This window comes from Haliaeetus leucocephalus, unplaced genomic scaffold (assembly GCF_000737465.1).
Source record: "Haliaeetus leucocephalus isolate CR32 unplaced genomic scaffold, Haliaeetus_leucocephalus-4.0 Scaffold406, whole genome shotgun sequence".
Lineage (NCBI taxonomy): Eukaryota > Metazoa > Chordata > Aves > Accipitriformes > Accipitridae > Haliaeetus > Haliaeetus leucocephalus.
Window position 1 is genome coordinate 2,838,342 of NW_010972842.1, and position 18,605 is coordinate 2,856,946.

Consider the following 18,605-nt stretch of genomic DNA (forward strand, 5'->3'; position numbering starts at 1 on the left):
TGGTTCAATGACATTAAAACCATAAATAAAGATGCTGAGCAGATATGAAAAAATAAAAGCAAACAAGTCAATAAACAAACCTGTTTCCTGTGAATTCTTGATCACAGAACATACACATACTATGAAAACTTATGTCGTATCTCTCTCGCTGTTGCTGTTCTAGAATTTCTCTCTATGAAAAGAAACAGATACAGTTATTCAGATAAAAAAACCCAATCATTCCATCACATAAGCTTATTATACCTCTTTATCCTTACTGGAAACAATGAACATACAAAATTAAAATGCGCTGCTGACACAAACCAGATGTTAGTAATTTTTGAGGGTGGGTTCTCACAAAAATTACAAGTTTTTTTAAAGGCAGTATGTGCTCCAGTCAAGTCCCACTAAAATTCTCCCAGTATTATACAAGGTGCAAGAAACAAATACAATCTACAGTGAGACTTTATGCAGCTATTTAAATGATTCTATATATAACATATCGGTTTATTGTTTCTACTTAGGTTCAGATTTACTTCTGGTATCAGAGAGCAAGTTTATGGGTAACTACATAACACCCAGTGGAATGATAAACTCAATTTTACATGGCTAATTGCAGGCAATCTAGAGGACTTTTTCATAATATGGAACAATGACAAGAGCCCTGGCAGTTTCTGCAAGGAGCTATGGTGTGTAATAAACTCAAGGAAAAGGAGAAGCTGATTGCCTTTGCCACTGGTCCTGTTTAATGTAGAGGAACAGGCTAGGCTAGACACTTTACAACACCTGACCACAATTTTCCTAACAACAACAACAAAATCATGCAGCAGGTGACTTTCTCTGGTGCTGTAACAGCAGCAGTGTAGTTATAGCGTGGAGTTACTATACACTGCAGATGGAAAGGCCATAATCATCTGGGACATGGCAGAATTGGTGTGTGGATTAAAACTTAGCATATTTTCAGCCTGGCAGTACACTATCCGGTACTTGTGTTTTAAGTACTGATAACTGGTAAAGGATTTATTTTCTGTGCAACATAGAGGTGCTACTGCCCGCTTTCTGACATTCGGGATCCTGACTGAATTTCCTAGGGGATTTTCTCAATCTCTTTATCTCCTCAGAGCCTGCAACAGTGGAGCTTTGTGTTTCTCACCTACCTCTTTAGTACCTTTTTTGTGTGGATTAAGGCCCAAACTTGCCCACAGTCTACATCTAAATTCACATTCAGCTATGCCTGTTGGGTAAGCTCCATAGAAGGCAGAAAAGAAAGAAAAGTAAAAGAAAAAAAAGAAAGAAAAAAACCAATCCCAAAAAGAAGTAAGAGGAAGGCTTGAGTTATTGTCTTTACAGGCCCAAACACGTCCTGCAGCATGGATGGGCTGGGGTAGGCCTACCACACCACATCCCGTTGCCCACTGAGAGATGGCAGGAGGCTGATATTGGGCAAATAAATGTCCTGTTTGTTTCTTTTGCACAAGAGCAGCACGCTGTATCCAGCGAGGGGCAGTGGGATGAAAAGGATGCCTGCTGGAGAGCGCAGGAACGTGACACACCTGAGTTACACCCGGCCTAGGGGCCAGGGGCTGCAGTGCCACTGTGCCTCAGCCCGTTTTAGGGCCCATATTCAACCACAGAATCTGGGAGCTGTAGCTGTTGCACATCAGCTCAGAGTCTGTTACCCTGAAAATGCAGATCCTGGGGGCTTTTTTGTTTGCTCTTGTACTGCGAGGTGTACATTTTCTGTTGCAGTCATGCTCAGCAGCGCCTACTCAAATTCCAGGCCACATCCACTCACGTCCTGCTGCGTTATGCGGAACGTCAACTAGCAGAAATATAAATTACTATTTTTCAGGGCTGACTCCCAAAAGAGATAAATGGAGCATAACACATCTTGTGATAGCCCTTCAGCAGAGACGCAGTTAAGTAAGGGTATCTGTCTGCTCCACGCGGGCAGCGAACATCCCACCGCACGTCGGTAAGAACCGCGGCTTCCTCTGGTACTCGTAGCTGTCACCTCTCTCCACTCAGCAGCACGCCTGACGCGGTTTGGCTAACCTTGAATTTGAAGGCGCCTGCGTGTAGTTTATATACTTTGTAAAACACGCTAGAGACAATCTAAAAGAAAATCAGAAGATACCACCTACAATTCAAACATTAGGATAGCAAGGTTTTAAACACCCCCACCCTCCCGTTAACGTTATTCCAACGTAGCCTCCTAATTGCACTCTACTAGGAGGGGGAAAAAAAATGTTATGCAATATTTGGCTGCCTAACTCCAGATTCCCATTTCATACAAATTGCTTACTGGGGCCCTGGTGTGCTGCTACTCCCACACAGACGGTGCTCCTGCGACTCTGCTCTCTCACCTTTCCCATTTACCCCTACACCAGCATGCTCAGCAGCTGGGAAGCTTTGACTAACCCAGCATCGTTGCTTTATCAGTTTACTCAACAGCATTTAAAAAAATATTCTCCAAGGCAGACACTCCTTTTATCAAATGTTGTCATCAGGCATTGCTAGAGGGAACTTTCTGAGCCAGCAAGCAAATCTGGTACTTGCACAGGTGAGGAATTAAAAGCACTAGTTCAAGTCAAGTACAGCAAAAGCAAGGTCTGCTCTTCTTCCCTACAGACACTCCCAAACACCCTTCTACCTCTGCTCCATTGCTGGGACTCTGAAAGGAGAATAGCAATTATGCTAACTTGCATAAAATTTTTGAGATTTTTCTGAGTGGAGACTGCCAGCTGGTAATGAAAGTCAAGCTTAAGCTGAAGTTATGAGGCAGGAACTGAGTAATTTACTTTAATACCTGCAACAGTTTCCAACACTTTGGAATTGTTGGGGCTGTTAGTATCAACCATGAATTAATGCCAAGACAAAAAAACCCAAACCCATTTCAGCCATGAATACTTTCCAAAACTTTTTTAGGATACTGTGTCATATCAAAGTGTCAGAGAATGAGAGGGCAAAGTAAAGGAAAAAGTAAACAGATCACAAAATACACATATATTAGTTTTCTTTTTCCATAATGAATAAAAGAATTGAGCACAGACAGAAAAGGTAATCCAAACCACTACAAAAGCAAATGAATCAAATGCCATAGCTTGATATGAGGAAAATAGTTTACAATATTGATACAGTTTGTTGAATAATTCCCCATCTCTTTTTTATATTTTGTGGGATGTTCTGGCAGCTATTTGTCCTCCGCTCTTTCTGCCATATTCTATGATTTGCTAATCCCCTGCCTCCAAACTCCATTACTTTACTGAAGACTGTCAAACTAGTTGTGAAACAACCATTGACAGAACAGCTATCCCCACTGATACAAAGTAGAACTTAAATTACAGAGACTTTTAGTCTAAACTCTTTGTCCCCACAAGCCACATGAAGCTTATGAGATCAACCAGGCATTGTCAAAAATAAGTACCGCTAGATGACAAGTTCTTGGAAGCACATTTTTAGACAGAGCCTAGCTCAAATAAGCAGTAGATATGACTGCGGCGGTTAGCAGCCTCCTGTGGAATAGCTTTAGGAAAATTCTATACGACATAAGTGGTTGATGACCTTCAAACATGGCAAATGGAAGCTGGATATACTGATCATACTTACGTGCAACAAAAACGTAGTTGCTTTGCAGGAATACTTAATGTATTCAGTAAAATCAGATTCAGTTTTAATCCAATTCCCTTTTTTTCTATCTGGAAAAAACCTGCTTCTACAGCTCTTAGTTGTACACTTTCTACTATATGGGTGATCTACCATAAAAAAATCCAAGCAAATTACAAAATACTGTCTATTCTGTGTTTTAACTAATAAAACAAAAAAACATGGTGAGGATGTGCAAGTGTTTATACCAGGATGACCATCTTTAAATATACCAGCACACTAAACTGCTAATACAAAAGAAATTTGATCACTTGCATGACAATTTGTAATTTGGAGTCTAGAAAAATGCCCTGTACATTCACAATGCTCAGTTTGAGGTTGTGAGGAGTTCAGACTTTCTCCTAGGAGGTGGTAATTTAAAATGTGACTGAAAAAAAATGTGCCTGTTCCTCTCCTAGGAAGCAATATTTTGGAGGAAATTACCTGTTCTTTTCCATAAGCGCTTAAGCACTATGCATCAGCAAGAATTCATACTGATAATCAGTAAAAGATGAAAAATGCATACTTGCAGCTAGTAAGCACTTTTCCCTAAACAATTACTTCATCTCTGGTCTATAGTTCAAGAGACATTCAAGACATACAAAATACCTTCAAAAGGTAAGACTGAAAACTAACTCCATCAAATGCCAAAAGCTATGGACTCAGGACAGCTGTGGTTTTATGGCACATTAAGACTTTTCTGATATTGTAATTCCTGCTACCTTTCCCTCCAACAGACACTGTATCCCAGGTGCTAAATTGTCTGTCTTTATTGCTGTCAGACCACTGCTTTTTTTAAAATCATAAACTCCTTTACTAACAAGGCCCTCATAAATAATTTATGTAGCTATTTAAATGCATGGCTTGGATCACAGACATAGAACAACCATTCACAACCAGTACTCAGCACAAGTTTTGCTGCTTTTGATTCCAGCCTGAAGAAAGAATTGGTGGTCAAAATTTTGCCTGTTTTTTCCAACATCAGTTGGTCCGACAAAAAAATATTACTTCTTTCTCCAAGCCCTCTCTCTTATAATCACAGCACTTCTGAGAGATAAGAAATTAAGGCAGATTGCACTATGCAGTCTGGGACAAGATCACAAAGTGAATTTGTGACTGCAGTGAGACCTGAACTTATCATTCCTCAGTCCAGGAAACTGCTTGTGCAGTGGAGGATGGATTCTGCAGTTCAGTCTGTAAAACAGAGCTAACAGCAGTATGTGTCTTCTTTTTTTTTTCAGGTGTTCAGGACCAAAAAAAAATAAAAAAAATTACTGCCATAAGACCTGACAAGGCAAAGTCCAAAGTCTCTATTTCAAAGACTTGAGCATACAAGTAGTCTCAACTAAGTATTGTGTTTCAGTACTGGCTGGATTGGGGCAAGGACATTTTGTAGTTTGGGGTTCTTGTTGGCATCTGCCTTGCCAGTTCTGGTCCTTTGCTCTCATCCTCTCTAGGCAAGAGACTAGAAAGACAGTACATTATACAAATGATCACTTAAGAGAAGTTCCAATGAAAGCTTTTTATAAGTGGTGGTATACCCTCTGGGGGGTTAGTTTGCCTAAAGATGTTCCTTTGAAGAGGAAACTTCACAACTGTTACAGCATGAAGGACTCAGACATCTAAGTACCCAGTCACGATGTTGTGAAGAGTGCATAATCACAGGCCACATTCCTTCTGTTATGATAACGGACTCATTAATACTACTGAAATCAGAGTGTCTGCCTGGGAAATAAGGTACTACCAGAGATGGCAATGTGGGTGTGAATTTGGATCCAAATAATATAAGATAGAGACTTCACAATAAGAATATGTATTTTATCAAGCTCCCCTAGGTAATCTCTCAAACACACAGTGTGTATCTTTAGTTGTAGTTTCTTCCAATTTAAATAAGAGTTACATTTCCCTGCTGAGTGCTCACAGAAACTAGCTATTGCTGTAGGCAAAGGAAGCAAGTGAAACAGATTTTGGTTTCAAAACAAAACAAAAAAATCATGCTGACAGATCACAAGAAGAAGCCGCTTATATACTTTACTGGCAAGAAAACAAACCAGCACAATACACTGAGACGAAGACTAGAATTGGTGACACCTGAGATGTGCTACTGTCTCTAAAATCTTGCCAAGCACATTATTTGACAATTATACACATCGTTAGGATAAACTGCTTCTGGAGTAAGACAATTACATTTGGTTTTGTGTCTACGGTTTCCTCAAAGATTGACTGATGAGCTTCAGGTTGTGCTTGTAGCTGCTAAATAGGAAAAATATTTATAAAAAGTCATGGTATCAGAAACTTCATGTCTCTGTAAAGACCTGCAATCTTATCTGCATATCAATAACCTGTCTCCCAACTTCTATATTCAGCTTCTCTCCTTACTGATCACTATATTCAGCTCTCCCACTTCAAACAGTACTCTCTTGCCTCTTGAGTACAGAAAAAACCCCAACTTCAAATTCTGTAATCATTATCATGTCCTCTCCAGTGTTATCTCAAGAAGAGTGCCTTTTCTTTAATATTATCAGAGATGCCTGGTGCAGAAGCCCTTCATGAAGGAAGCTTAACTGTAAGGTGCATGGAAATACAAGGAATTTGTCAGGATAGGACATCCAGTCTGGAGAACACTCAACACTTTTGAAGCCAGCTGTCACACCATCCAACATACAAGTGTTTGCTGACTACTTTGCGCACTTTTCCCTCTTATCCAGTGAATAGGAAAATTCATACATAGTTGAGGAACGTCGTAAACAGAGTCCCACTGGCTAGACAGACAGACTGGCATGTCAAAGACTAGTCACTAAGGAATGAAGGATGACAGCATGAGACCCACTTTTGGGACAGAGAAGAGATGAAAGCAATGGGGCAGTAACCTACTATCATCCAAGAAATGTTGCCTATCTGGTGATGAAACTGAGAGTAGTCCACTTCATCTGGTACATGTTGATCACCCAAGTGGCCATTCCTGACTTTTTACAAGATACTTAGATAAGATATTACCACAAAATTCTGTGAACAAGAATGAAGTAGGAAAAGTAGCGTCTTCCTAAATCTTTTTGGTTGAGTTCAAGGCACAGGCATATATCAACATGTTCTGGAGAGGAATATATAGCTATGGAAACCATGACAAAATAGGGAGCATTTAAGAATATCATCATATGGCTGCGGAAGCAAAGGCTACCAATAAGTCCCCTGACAAAGATGAGAAAGAGCATCTTGGGACATCAGCTTGTCAGCTAAGTGGGGAGACTTTAAAGTAGGTTTGAAAGGAGAGCAACAAAAAACCCAGAAAGAAATAAGAGTTGTGACTGACTGGAAAAACAGGAAGTTGGGAAGAAAATGGTGGTGGTGGTGCAGAAAGGATGTAAGAAGGAAACCAAGCTGTACAAACTGCTGAACCACAGATCCCACACGACTGAATGAGTACCAAAGACCATACTGTAACTTAATTGGCAATATAATGAATTGACAAAAATCTCAGAATTGTAATATAAGTGTTATAAATTTATTGTGAAACCTTTGAGGTGCATTCTCCTGACTCCTGTTTTGTATGGCAAGTTGCCTCTAAGGAATAAGGAAAATGTCTTTTTTTCTGTATCTTATCCTCGATTCCAGCCTAGTCTGCAGAGCTCGGGTTCAAAGTGAACAGTGGGAATGACTAACTGGGATGGCTATAAGGGATTGTTCCCCTAGCTGTCTGTCCCACTTGCTCTTAGGTTCTTCGTCTCTTCCCTATCGCTCCTCTTCTTGAGTTGACTCAGCTACTGAAGTGATGCAGGCTAGAACCTACACTTGAAAAGGCTGTAATCAATGACAGGTCAGACAACACAGGCTTCGAAGGGTACTGTGACACTGATGTAGAAGACATCCTTACAGCTTGTTCAGGAAGCCAAGTCAATTAAAAAAGAGAGGAAGTTTCATGATATGATGAAAAGTAAGTAACTGTGCAAAGATGTATGAAAAGAAAAAGAGGGTTGAAATTACAGTAGACATATACCACAGGTTGCCAAGCTGAAGCAGGAGAAAGGTGAAGTTTGTCTGAACTAAGACAACCAAAAGAAGATGGAGACAGGTTAACACAGTAAAACTGAATAGCAAAAAACAACCTCTCCTTGCCCCCAAATACATTAGAAATAAATGGCAAAGAAATGCAGAGATCCTTTATTTAATGTTGGAAGAGACCAAATACAGACAAAAGAGGAATGCTTGCAATATTCAGGGCTTCAGTCTTTGCAGAAAGGTTAATTATCTCACAACCGTTAATGAAATGCTTTAAAACAAAAGAAATAAAGAACTGAGACCAGAAAAAGGTAAGAAAGCGTTAAAAGTTGGATGTTATACGTATTCAAATCTGGCAGAATTTACCCAAGAGTCATTACAGAATTAGATAAAATGACTTCTGACCACTAGTGTGACAAGTCTTCAAAAACCCATGGAGGATGGGCAATGTTGCAGAGTGCTTGAGAAAAGCAATTAAATACTGAACACAGGCAAAGAACGACCTCTAGAATTTCAGATGTAGGTATTAACATGCTGACATTATTAGCTATTCAGTAAGTGCTTCCGATGTTGCATTATGCTACATCAGGCTAGCATCAAGATCCCTTCCAGTGCACAGCTTCAACTTCTTGAACTTTGTCTTGGCTTAAGCTTGTGATACACTGGGGATCATACAAACAGCTCATCTGGGAAGCCAGTATAGCTGAGTCCTTCTCCCAGTTTTGTTGAAGACTCCTCTTCAGGGTCTGTTTACTGGGAAGAAGAGTAGCTTCTTCACCTAAAACTACCAGTCACATGACAGGAGAATAGCTGTAAACATGACAGCAAGACAAGGTCAATGCTGTGGTAGGAAGCGTGTATTTTCAAAAAATAAGTTTGGGGGTTTTACCTTTTTTAGAAAAAACTTAAAGATAAGCCGAAGTGGTTTATACTGACACTGCTCCTCCTGGTATCTTGAGTTTTGCTGCCAGGACCTCCTTGCCTGGTACTGCTTCATAACTACAAATTCTTTGTCAAGACTGTGTTTTTCCAAAAGATGGTATCTGTTTTGCATTACATAGCCTTGTCAGCTATTTCAGCAAGCTGTGCTCTCTAACCTAGTTCAGGCTCATTCCTTGGCCTCTCTCAATACATCACAGTCACCATAATGTCTCTGCGTGACATCCACCTTGGCTAGCTCCCCTGCTGCAATACAGCCTGAAATATTCCTAGGAGTTTCAAAACTGCAAAATGAAATGCTTCAGCTAGCACATTTTAAAGACAACATTTGTCCTTGTTTGGGCTTGCTGTTGGAGACAGCAGTTAGGATTCAAAGGCTGCAGGAAAATCACCAAAAGTTGCATAGTTCTAGTCTTTATTCTGCGCAACTCACATGAGCCCATTTGCCAGCTCACTCTTAATTGCTGGACTTGTCTGGAGGTAAAAGACTTTGGAAAGCAAAATAACTATTTAACTTGCAAGTCAACACTCAGATTGCAGCACAAGGAAATGAAAAAATAAATGGACTTTATTGCTGTAACTAAAGCGGTGACTCCATTAGCCCCAACTACAGCTGCAGCTCAATTTCACAAAATCCTTCTGTAAAAACTGAAGATACAATTCTGATACTTAAACCAGTGTTAATAGCAAAGGCTATTTCACACCATAATAAGAATGCATACCTCTTTCTTTTCTAACTTAATTACTCTGTACACAAAACCAGCACTTGCTTTGGGCTAAATCCTGCACTCTCTTCTGAATTTGAGGAAATGTCTTATTTGCAAAGGAGATGAGATGGCTCACCTGCCAACAGACTCTACGCTCCCTTGACACTGGCAGTGGAGAGAAGGCCTAGTTGGCTGCATAGCACAAAACACTACAAAACCAGAAACAAATGCCCTTTAAAAAGAGAGAAAGTACAGGCCAATCTGTAGCAGCCAGGAGTTACTATTAACAATAGACAGTTCTATGAAAACATTAGCTGCATGCTCAATCACGACCCTCTTTCCTTCCTCAAAGCCACAAACAACACGATATAGGCCTGGGAAACGAACATCATTATGACACTGCATGCCCACATGCAATATTCAAGATATCTTTCATAACCTCAAAGGGATTATAGGAAACTGGAAAAGGTACAGAGAAGTGCAACAATGATACACAGTGAAGAACCACCAGACAGACAGCATCCTCAACCTCAAACCACTGAATCATTGCGGTTGCAAAGGACCTCTTGAGAGCAACTAGTCCAACCCCCACGCACAAGCAGGTTCACCTACAGCTGGTTACCCAGGACTGTGTCTAGCTGTGTTTTGAGTATCTCCACCTCTCTGGGCAATTTGTTCTAGTGTTTGACCACCCTCACAGTAAAAAAGTTTTTTCTTGTTTTCAGAGGGAATTTCCTGAGTTTTAATTCATGCCCATTGCCTCTTGTCCTGTTGGTGGGCTCTACTGAAAAGAATCTGACTCCCTCTTCTTCATTCCCATCAAGTATTGATACACATTGGTAAGATCCCACCCTGAGCCTTGTCTTGCAGGCTTAACAGTCCAAGCTCTCTCAGCCTCTCCTTGGATGAAGGGTGTTGCAGTCCCTCAACCATCTTTGTGACCCTGCGCTGGACTTGCCCAAGTAAGTCCATATCTTTCTTGTACTGGGGAGCTCAGCACTGAAGCCAGTGCTCCAGATGTGGTCTCACTAGTGCTGAGTAGAGGGAAGGATCACTTCCCTTGACCTGCTGGCAACAATCTTCCTAATACAGCCCAGGATGCTGTTGGCCTTCTTTGCCATGAGGGTGCACTTCAGCACACAACTAATGAAAGACATAATGTAAGGTAGATAAATCAGGGGACAAATCATGAATGGTTTGGATAAGATTAAGTATGAATTGTTCACTACCTCTTCTAATACAAAAAACAGCCAGGTGTGAGGTGACAGGTTCAAAAGGACCAAATAGGTAGTTCTCTCCCAGTGTGTCGTTAAGCTGTGCAACTCACTGCTGCAGGAAGCTGTGGATACTGGAAGTTTGTGTGGGTTCAGGGTTGGATGTTCATGCAAGAAAAAGATATTGTGTTAATAAACCCAGATAGATGTTGCTAATTAGGAAATTCTTGAGCTGTCAATTGCTGGAGACTACGATAGTATTTTGAGAAAGAACCACCACCACATCAGAAACGGGCAAATACCATAAACACTTCACTGATGCCAGGGATAAGATACTGATCTAGACAAAACTTTTTTACTGAACCAGGATGGCTTCTCTTACGATGAATTGGAAGAGAAGCATGCTAGGCATGAGTACATCAGCTGCTTTTTTCTGAGTCCATGGCAATCCACTGGACCTACACAGGAATGAAGACTTCAGCTGAGGCAACTCCAACTCCATGGGAAATCCTCAGTGGCAGAACTACCACAATTCTCCTATGGAGAGCTGTATAAGACTTGTACATACTCTATAGGTTCTGGGGATTCGCTAGTCATGCGCAGTGAGCTGCAGAACGTTATTTTAGCTAGCAAACTGAAACAGCACTCACAGGGTAGTTGAACCAAATGGATTTAGCCTGCCAATCCCAATTTTCCTGGGGACTAGAATTTGGTTTTTGTGAGGATCTCCTTCATTCTGAATGCTTCTGATTTAAGGTGTCTTAACACAGTTGCATTCTCTGTATGTCCAGACTTGTAATAGAAACATACCAGAAGAAACAGCATAACAAAGGGTTAAAACGCCTGTGTTGACAATTCCCAGGACATAGCTGCCAGCAGTAAACTGAGGAACATATTTATGTAAAGACCCTAAGGCTTGCACTCTAACACCTCACAGAACAGATGACTTGCCAGCAGAAGACCCCACATCCTAACATAAGGAGACTAGCAACAAGGCTGCTATGTATCACATAACGCTCATTTTTAAATTAGCCCAACAGCAAAAACAGACTACAGATGTGTATTTCAAACAAGAAAACAACGAAAAACCCCCAGTGGTCAGCAACCTGGACTAAGACTCATTGAAGCAGAAGTCAGCAAAAGTTTACCGTGAAGGACCACCCATTCAGAACTGACAACTCCTAAAAGGTATGAGAGGTCTGTCCAAAGTACTAGGTTGCCATCACCAAGCAAGAAGAACCAGGGCGGTTCATGAGGACTCAACAGCTGGTGTTTCTTGTCCTTTGCATCTCACAGAAACAATACTGCTCATACTTCTTCCACTCACACACTGTTGTGCTTGTGAGTATGCAAGTATGAATTAATGAAATCTGGGTAAGAGAGTGTGAATGCACAGAAACGACTTGCTTGAAGATTTTGTAAATAAGTATCACCTTCCCTTTTCACAGTATCGCACACTGGGTTTTATTTCGTTAATTTCCCTGCATGTGTATTATTACACAAAAGATAGTGTGTCAATGCATTGCAGATCTTGCAAGAAGAAAAATGTTCAGCACACTCAGCCTTTTTCAGTGCTTTGGGCATATTTTCCACTCGTGTGGAACACTGACATAAAACCTGTAAATTTATTCCAAGCAAAAATCTATAAACAAGGAGTTTGTGTATGTTTGTGCAGCAGCTAGGGAAATGAGCTTAAAAAAACATAAAAAAAATTAGAATTTTGCAGTCCAGCAGAAAATGCTTTCACTTTAAAATGCTAAGTTACCACATATTACACTATGGAACTGTTTACCTCAAAAAATGAAAGAACAGTAATTTCTTACCAGTCTCTTTTGCTGAAGCTGTTCTCTAAGTAATCTGTCTTCTGGTAAAACATCACATAGAAGAAAATAATTGTCCTGTTCTTCTGTTAAGAAATTAGGAAGTATGGGTAAGAGAAGGGGAAGTTGTAGCTGCTTTGAATATTTCTGGCATATAATTTGCTAAACCTTTGGAATGTGTTAAGAATGTGAGAATATGTTTTTTAATCTATAAAAGTCAGTTATTTTAATTTCAAAATTTAATGAAACATGCTTAAGTATTTGTATATACATATTTATAAGACCTTTACATCATTTATATCGCAGTACAAAGAACAAAGTCTTACATAGGTTTTCCCCACTACCAGCTTTATTCTTTTGTATGATGGTTCTTCTGGAGACATAAAGCAATTTTAATAATTTATATTGGTTACAGTATAAAGTCAGCATGAAAGAAACACGAAATCACCTTTAATTTTATCTTGCATGTGGGATTTTCAGTTATTTCCCTAAGTAATTGTCAGTTTTCAGTAGTTATCATCATTTTGTATACCCTCCCCTTACCCTGACCAATCACATTACCTTTTACCATCAGATCTTGTTCCATCTGCAGATATGCACAACTGTTTAGTAACACACATTGAGATTTGCCTAATTTACATTTCTTATATGTTTTACCCACATTTTATGTTTACTAACCTTCTTACTATTTATGTTCATATCCAATTTAATAATAAACCAAATCTTATTCAAATGAATTACCTTAAAATTACTCAGCATGTAAGAAAATATAAAAACACAAAAATGTTTTGCATTTGAAAATTACTGATTTATTAATCAAAGGGTTATGTGGTTGGTAAACTGAAGCGACCATTATTAAGTCTTTTACAATTTTAAACTTGCTAGATTTCAGCCCTTCCCATCATTTCATACAGAAGCCTGTGTGAAATAACACAACCCCCCTGATTTCTGAGCTATCAAATCTGAAGGTGATAGCCATTAAAATTAACAAATTTGTTAAACAAATTACAAAGTATTCTTATTGTCCTCTGGAAGGGCTATTGATGGTTTATAATTCTGGCAAGCTCTGGCATTCATGTGCTTGATTTGCAATTTTCAAACTCAGTAGTAAGTGTTAAAAATTCAGAAGCAAAACCATACATATGTAAGAGAAACACGATTGTGGTCTTTGGAGTGATTTTCATGTTTTCTAGGATTATTTTTTGTAAAATGAGTTTGAATAATTTAAACAGTTTATTTTCATCCATTTTGTACTCAATTTTCACCTTCTACCCATCTCTGACACTGGCTGCATGCATTTCTTCCTCTCTTTTAAGCTCTCCATGGAGAATTAAAGAGGCAGGAAAACCTACCGTTCTCTTATCTACTTTTAGGTAAATTATACTTTTCTGTTAGAAAAGGGGAAGCCAAAGAAATGCATCAGCTACTTCTGAGAAAACCACTTCCTTTGCACAGTCATCACTGTCCTTATGATGGAATGTCCCACTGTCCCAAAGCAGCAGAACCATCAACTATGGTCTTTGGTCTTGTGTGGGAGCCCAGAAAACCGCAGTCTTTGTACCCCTACTGTGAAGATACTGTCTCCTAATACTCTTGGGGCAGTAAGCACTGTGGCAGGGGAAAGGAAGGGCGACTGGTCCTCTTGTCCAGGAAGAGCTAGTGGCATCAGTGGGGGTGGTGGACAGGGTGAAGTCGGAAAAGACAGCTCACTAGGAATGTCTCTCCACATTTCTGGAAGGACCGTCACCAATTATTTATGCAGTGGGTAACAAAGCTTCCTCAGCCACGATGTAAGCAGCACTGCTTCTAGGCCTTGATTTGCAACTGGCCCCAATTTGGCAGCTCATTTAAGCATGTATTGAGCTCATCCTCACTCAGCAGCACAGTGCTGAAGCACGTGTGGCAATCCTTGGAAAAGGTAAGTTTAAATATGTGGTTAAGAGGTAAATAATGCTTCTGTGGTTTTCTGACCTAGTGTCAGATTACTTCACAGTTGGCTGATCAAAGCAGCAGTATATGCCAGAAATTATCACATGGTCTGGCCAACAGAGTGAGCAAGTAGCATACTTACCTAATGGAGCTTCCGAATTTGTTCTTACCACACTACAAAAATCTGTGATGGGCTGTTCTGCAAACCTCTTCTTCCAGTACAAGATGTATCTTTGAAAATAAGGGGAAGATGATTAGTGAAAAAGGAAACATCAAAAAAAAGTTTAATATATAGTTCGTCGGCTCTCATTTTTTCCATCCTCTAAATTCTTAAGAGTGTTTTGTGTTTTTTTTAATTCCTGTCTCTGTTTTTTCTTGCTTTAATCTAGTTTTCAAATTCATTAAATTCATTCAGCTTCATTAAAACTGGGTTTAACTATTCTGTAAAAGTGAAGAACTCAATAAGACAGATTTGCATTAAGCTTTACATAAACACTGTGACCTCTTCACATCTTCAGACAGAAGTGCCATTCAGATGCATCTTTACTGAAAAGACATACTACAGAATACTCCCAAATTCCCAAAATATTGTGCTCTGTGTTCTGCAAGATGCAGGCAGGAATCTGAAACTTGGTAAAAATACCAACTTGTCAAAAGTGAGGGTTTGTCAGGTCTCCTGTGGAGTTACAGTGAAGGCTGTAGCTTGGCAGACAACTAGAAAGACAGAAAAATGAAGTCCCCAAACACCTGGGGATGGGATAGCAGACAGAATAACGAAAGCCCTAAACACATCTTGAAGGTTTAACCCATCAACTACAGTTGTTTAAAAACATTCCTGTATTATCATTGTTTGTATAACAGCAGCATCAACAGACCCCAACTGAGATAAGGTTCCCACTGAACTAGAAGTTACTGTCTAACCAAGAAGAAATCATCACCTTCAATTATATGATGATGGGAACCAAGCAATCCTTGTGCTAATTATTCAGAATCTTACTATAAAAAAAAAAAATCTGAAAATGCTTAAGTGCGCACTTGTATTTATACTTATGACTCATGTGCATGATATAAATCATGGGAGAGTCGGTAAGGTAAAGGCTAACTATTCAATGACAGCTTCCTACTGACATGCCATCAAATTAGGAAAAGAATCATAAAAAAATCAGATATCATTATTATAAGGACATTTCTAAATAGCTGTAGCTTTTAATACTTGTGCAATCTAAAAGTTTACTTGCCACAGCTATCACATCCCATGGTGGTTGACATTACCTCTATTTACCATCTAACTTAATATAATGAGGGCTTTAACCGCAGCAGCCAAGGAATCAGCACATATTTGTTTCTGCTAACTCTGACATGGAGAGGATTAACCTCTGGTACAGCAGACAGCTAAGCACAGTGAAGCCAGTATGCACGGCTGAAGCTCATTCAGAGGTATCATTAGATGTCAGTAAGTGAAAGGTGAGTGTTTTGTTGTCCCCCGGCCTACTCCACTGTTTATAATGCACAATGAAACAGTTTTGCTGCTACATAGAACAGCAAGTCTTCTGGAATAAGTAATTCTTGAGCTTTTTGCTCATAAATGTGCAAATGAAGGGATTTCAAGATGTCATTTAGTCTGTCCCCTGCACTTAAATAAAGGAACACCTTCCAGACAAACTCACCTAACCATAACAGTCTGTACCTTGAAGTTTACTGTTAAGGGATTTCATATCATAAGACTTAACCCAAATAATCAATGATCAAATAAAGCCAATGCTTTGTGATACTTCCAGGGAGAGATAATGAGTGCTCAGTGTCCATGAGTGATTATGTCCAGTCATGCAGTGGAAGTTTATTCCCCTTATCTCTTCCCGTTGCCCTAATGCCTACTCATCTTTACTCTTCCAAGTTAAAAAAAAAGTTTTTCATTAACATTGCTCTTCTCTGGATTCTCCACTTCTTGTAGCTCTATCAAGAAATGTATTCCTAAGACTGACTGTACCTCACTGCTAAGTATAAAAAAAAAATACTATGTTTTCATAATTGTTTCCCTGTATTTTCCACACTTCAGTATAACACCTCATTCACTGATATTCAGTACAGCAAATAAGAGAAGGCACACTTCAGAGTAACAACTCCACCATTTCACACCCTGGGGCCCCTTTCTATAACATTTGGCTACCTCCCAGCTGCATTAGCAGCAAAAAGAATCTAAATGGGCATTTTCTTGAAAAGGTGATTTTAAAATACATTTCTATTAACACAGAATAAGCCCCCAAGCACACTTAAACTGGCGGTCCATGACTGAGCAGCTCCAATCCCTTTATTTATCTGAAGAAAGTAGCATTATCTCCAAAGAACATTGCATTCTTGTTCTGCTGGCTTTCAGCATAAAACCAAACAAAAATAAGTATCAGTTTTCCATTTTAAGTGACGTTAAGCTCATGCATCTGAATAAAGATTTATATGGTTTACATTTCTCTTCCTAAATTTCATCTTAATATTTCTTTTTTTTTTGCATGTTGATAGACACAAGTTGCTGGTTTTGGCCGAGTAACTAATCACAGAAGGCCTACCAGAAAACTTTTAGTTGAGAAATTATCCGGCTAACATTTAAACACTGCAACAGAACTACCTATAAACTGGCAGGTACCGTCTAGCCTACCGCCTGGCCCATAGATTGCTGTGTGCAAAAGCAAAATGCCAAGCAAGTGCCTAGTATCTGAAGTTACAAGCCAGCTGGGGCCATGCCAGCTACTGGAGGAAGTTAAGAGAGAGAAAGCCAAACGTGACCCTGCTGAGATGATCAATGACACAGCTGTAGAAGGAGTCACAGTTGTATGCAGATCACAGTACTGTAAAGTATAGTTAAGGATTAAATGTGATTTCTATGGGGAAATACTGGCATCCTTAAAATAGGGCAAATAAATTTCATCCCAGAATGTGAGAGATCCTGTACTGAGCAGCTTCTCCATACAATACACAGCTTTAGGACATTGTACAGTGGTAGAAATAGTCTTGTCCTATACGAATAAAACCCCAAAACAGGAGAGTTGATTGTCTAGAATATGCTTTACGAAATAAACAGCTTTTTAGTTGTACACAACTTGTTGATTAGTGACAGGACCTGAAATATGTCAAAGAATGTCTAACACAGGAATTGCCCTGTATTCTAATATCGAGTCCTCTGGTCCCAGCAACATCTAGAAGCCAGGGAGTGGGAGGGGAATGGGAAAACAACATTACAACCCAGCAACAAAAAGCTCACCAAAAAAGTAATAAAAATCCTCCCACAATACCCCACTGCTTTTTAAAGTATTTTAAAAAGATGATCTCTACTTTTCTGACGTTTTCTATAATATCTGCACACATACACACTCATTTTAAACAGTATAACCCTTACCTTCTAAAATCAGCAACTAGTTTCACATCTGCTATGACGAGCTTGTGTTCAATAATCATGTGCTTCAGGAGCTGGTTTTGTTCCGCTAAGAGATAGCATTCTTTGCAGAAAATACAAGGCACATAAGGAGAACTTTCTACAGCAGCAACACCACCTGGACTTTCTGGCAAAGACAGAGGCTCCAAAATACACTCTGTATCTAAAATAAATAAAAAGAACAATTAATTTTGGCTAAGTGAATAAATCTACATCACTTGGAGTGCTTTCAGGCAGTACATGTAAAACCTATTTTGTTGGGTCCCAGTTTTGTTGCACTCCAGCAGCAAGGTGCTTGGAAGCCAGCTGACTGCATTATTTGCAGGAAGGACGGTGGGAGGTTAGCACAGGACAGTTCTCAAGTATCTGCTCCAGCTGAAACTCCCAGCTGACACCAAGTCAAACAGACACAAGTGCTCTGCTTATTACTAAAGGAAGTTTTATGACGAGAAACCTACTTTTCTTCCTCTCACTACCTAGTCTACCTGCTGATATGAATGAAGCTACTCTCTTTGCCACCTTCCTTATACTGTCAGGAAGGCTTTAGACTGTATAGCACAAACTGTTTTGTATGTTGATATCTCCTAATTACACATTTATTTATTGCACAACACTTCTATCATTTTCTGATTGACTCTTGAAGGTCTGTATGCATTTGTCTTGCCTTTTGTTTCCCACTGGCATCTCACTGACCGTTCTGTGACAAAGAAGATGACTATTCTTGGTAAAGATTACTGCCACATGGAAGCTTATGCCCACTGAAACACTTCCTAACTCTACAGATGTTGAGGAGGGGCCAGCCATGCCTCATGTGGAAAGGTCAATGGCCTGTGTTTGCACAATACTGCACCAGACACAGGTCACCAGCTTATGTTCTCCAGGTTTGCTGCTGTTTGTAGTTCAATGAGTGGGTGGATTGCACAGTACTGCAGCAGTATTGCAAACAAGCAGA

The 18,605-nt window shown here is 39.7% G+C and overlaps 1 protein-coding gene across 1 annotated transcript in view; it reads right to left on the reverse strand.

Moving 5' to 3' along the window:
• Positions 1-17,806, reverse strand: part of ZNF277 (zinc finger protein 277) — a 33,738-nt gene extending 15,932 nt beyond the window's left edge. The window contains exons 1-4 of the mRNA XM_010574029.1: positions 17,618-17,806; positions 14,372-14,460; positions 12,304-12,386; positions 81-172 (exon numbers count right to left, since the gene is read on the reverse strand). Of these exons, the coding sequence (XP_010572331.1) occupies positions 81-172; positions 12,304-12,386; positions 14,372-14,460; positions 17,618-17,676 (323 nt within the window). The 5' untranslated portion in view covers positions 17,677-17,806. The remainder of the gene's footprint in view (positions 1-80; positions 173-12,303; positions 12,387-14,371; positions 14,461-17,617) is intronic.
• Between the last annotated feature and the right edge of the window lie 799 nt (positions 17,807-18,605).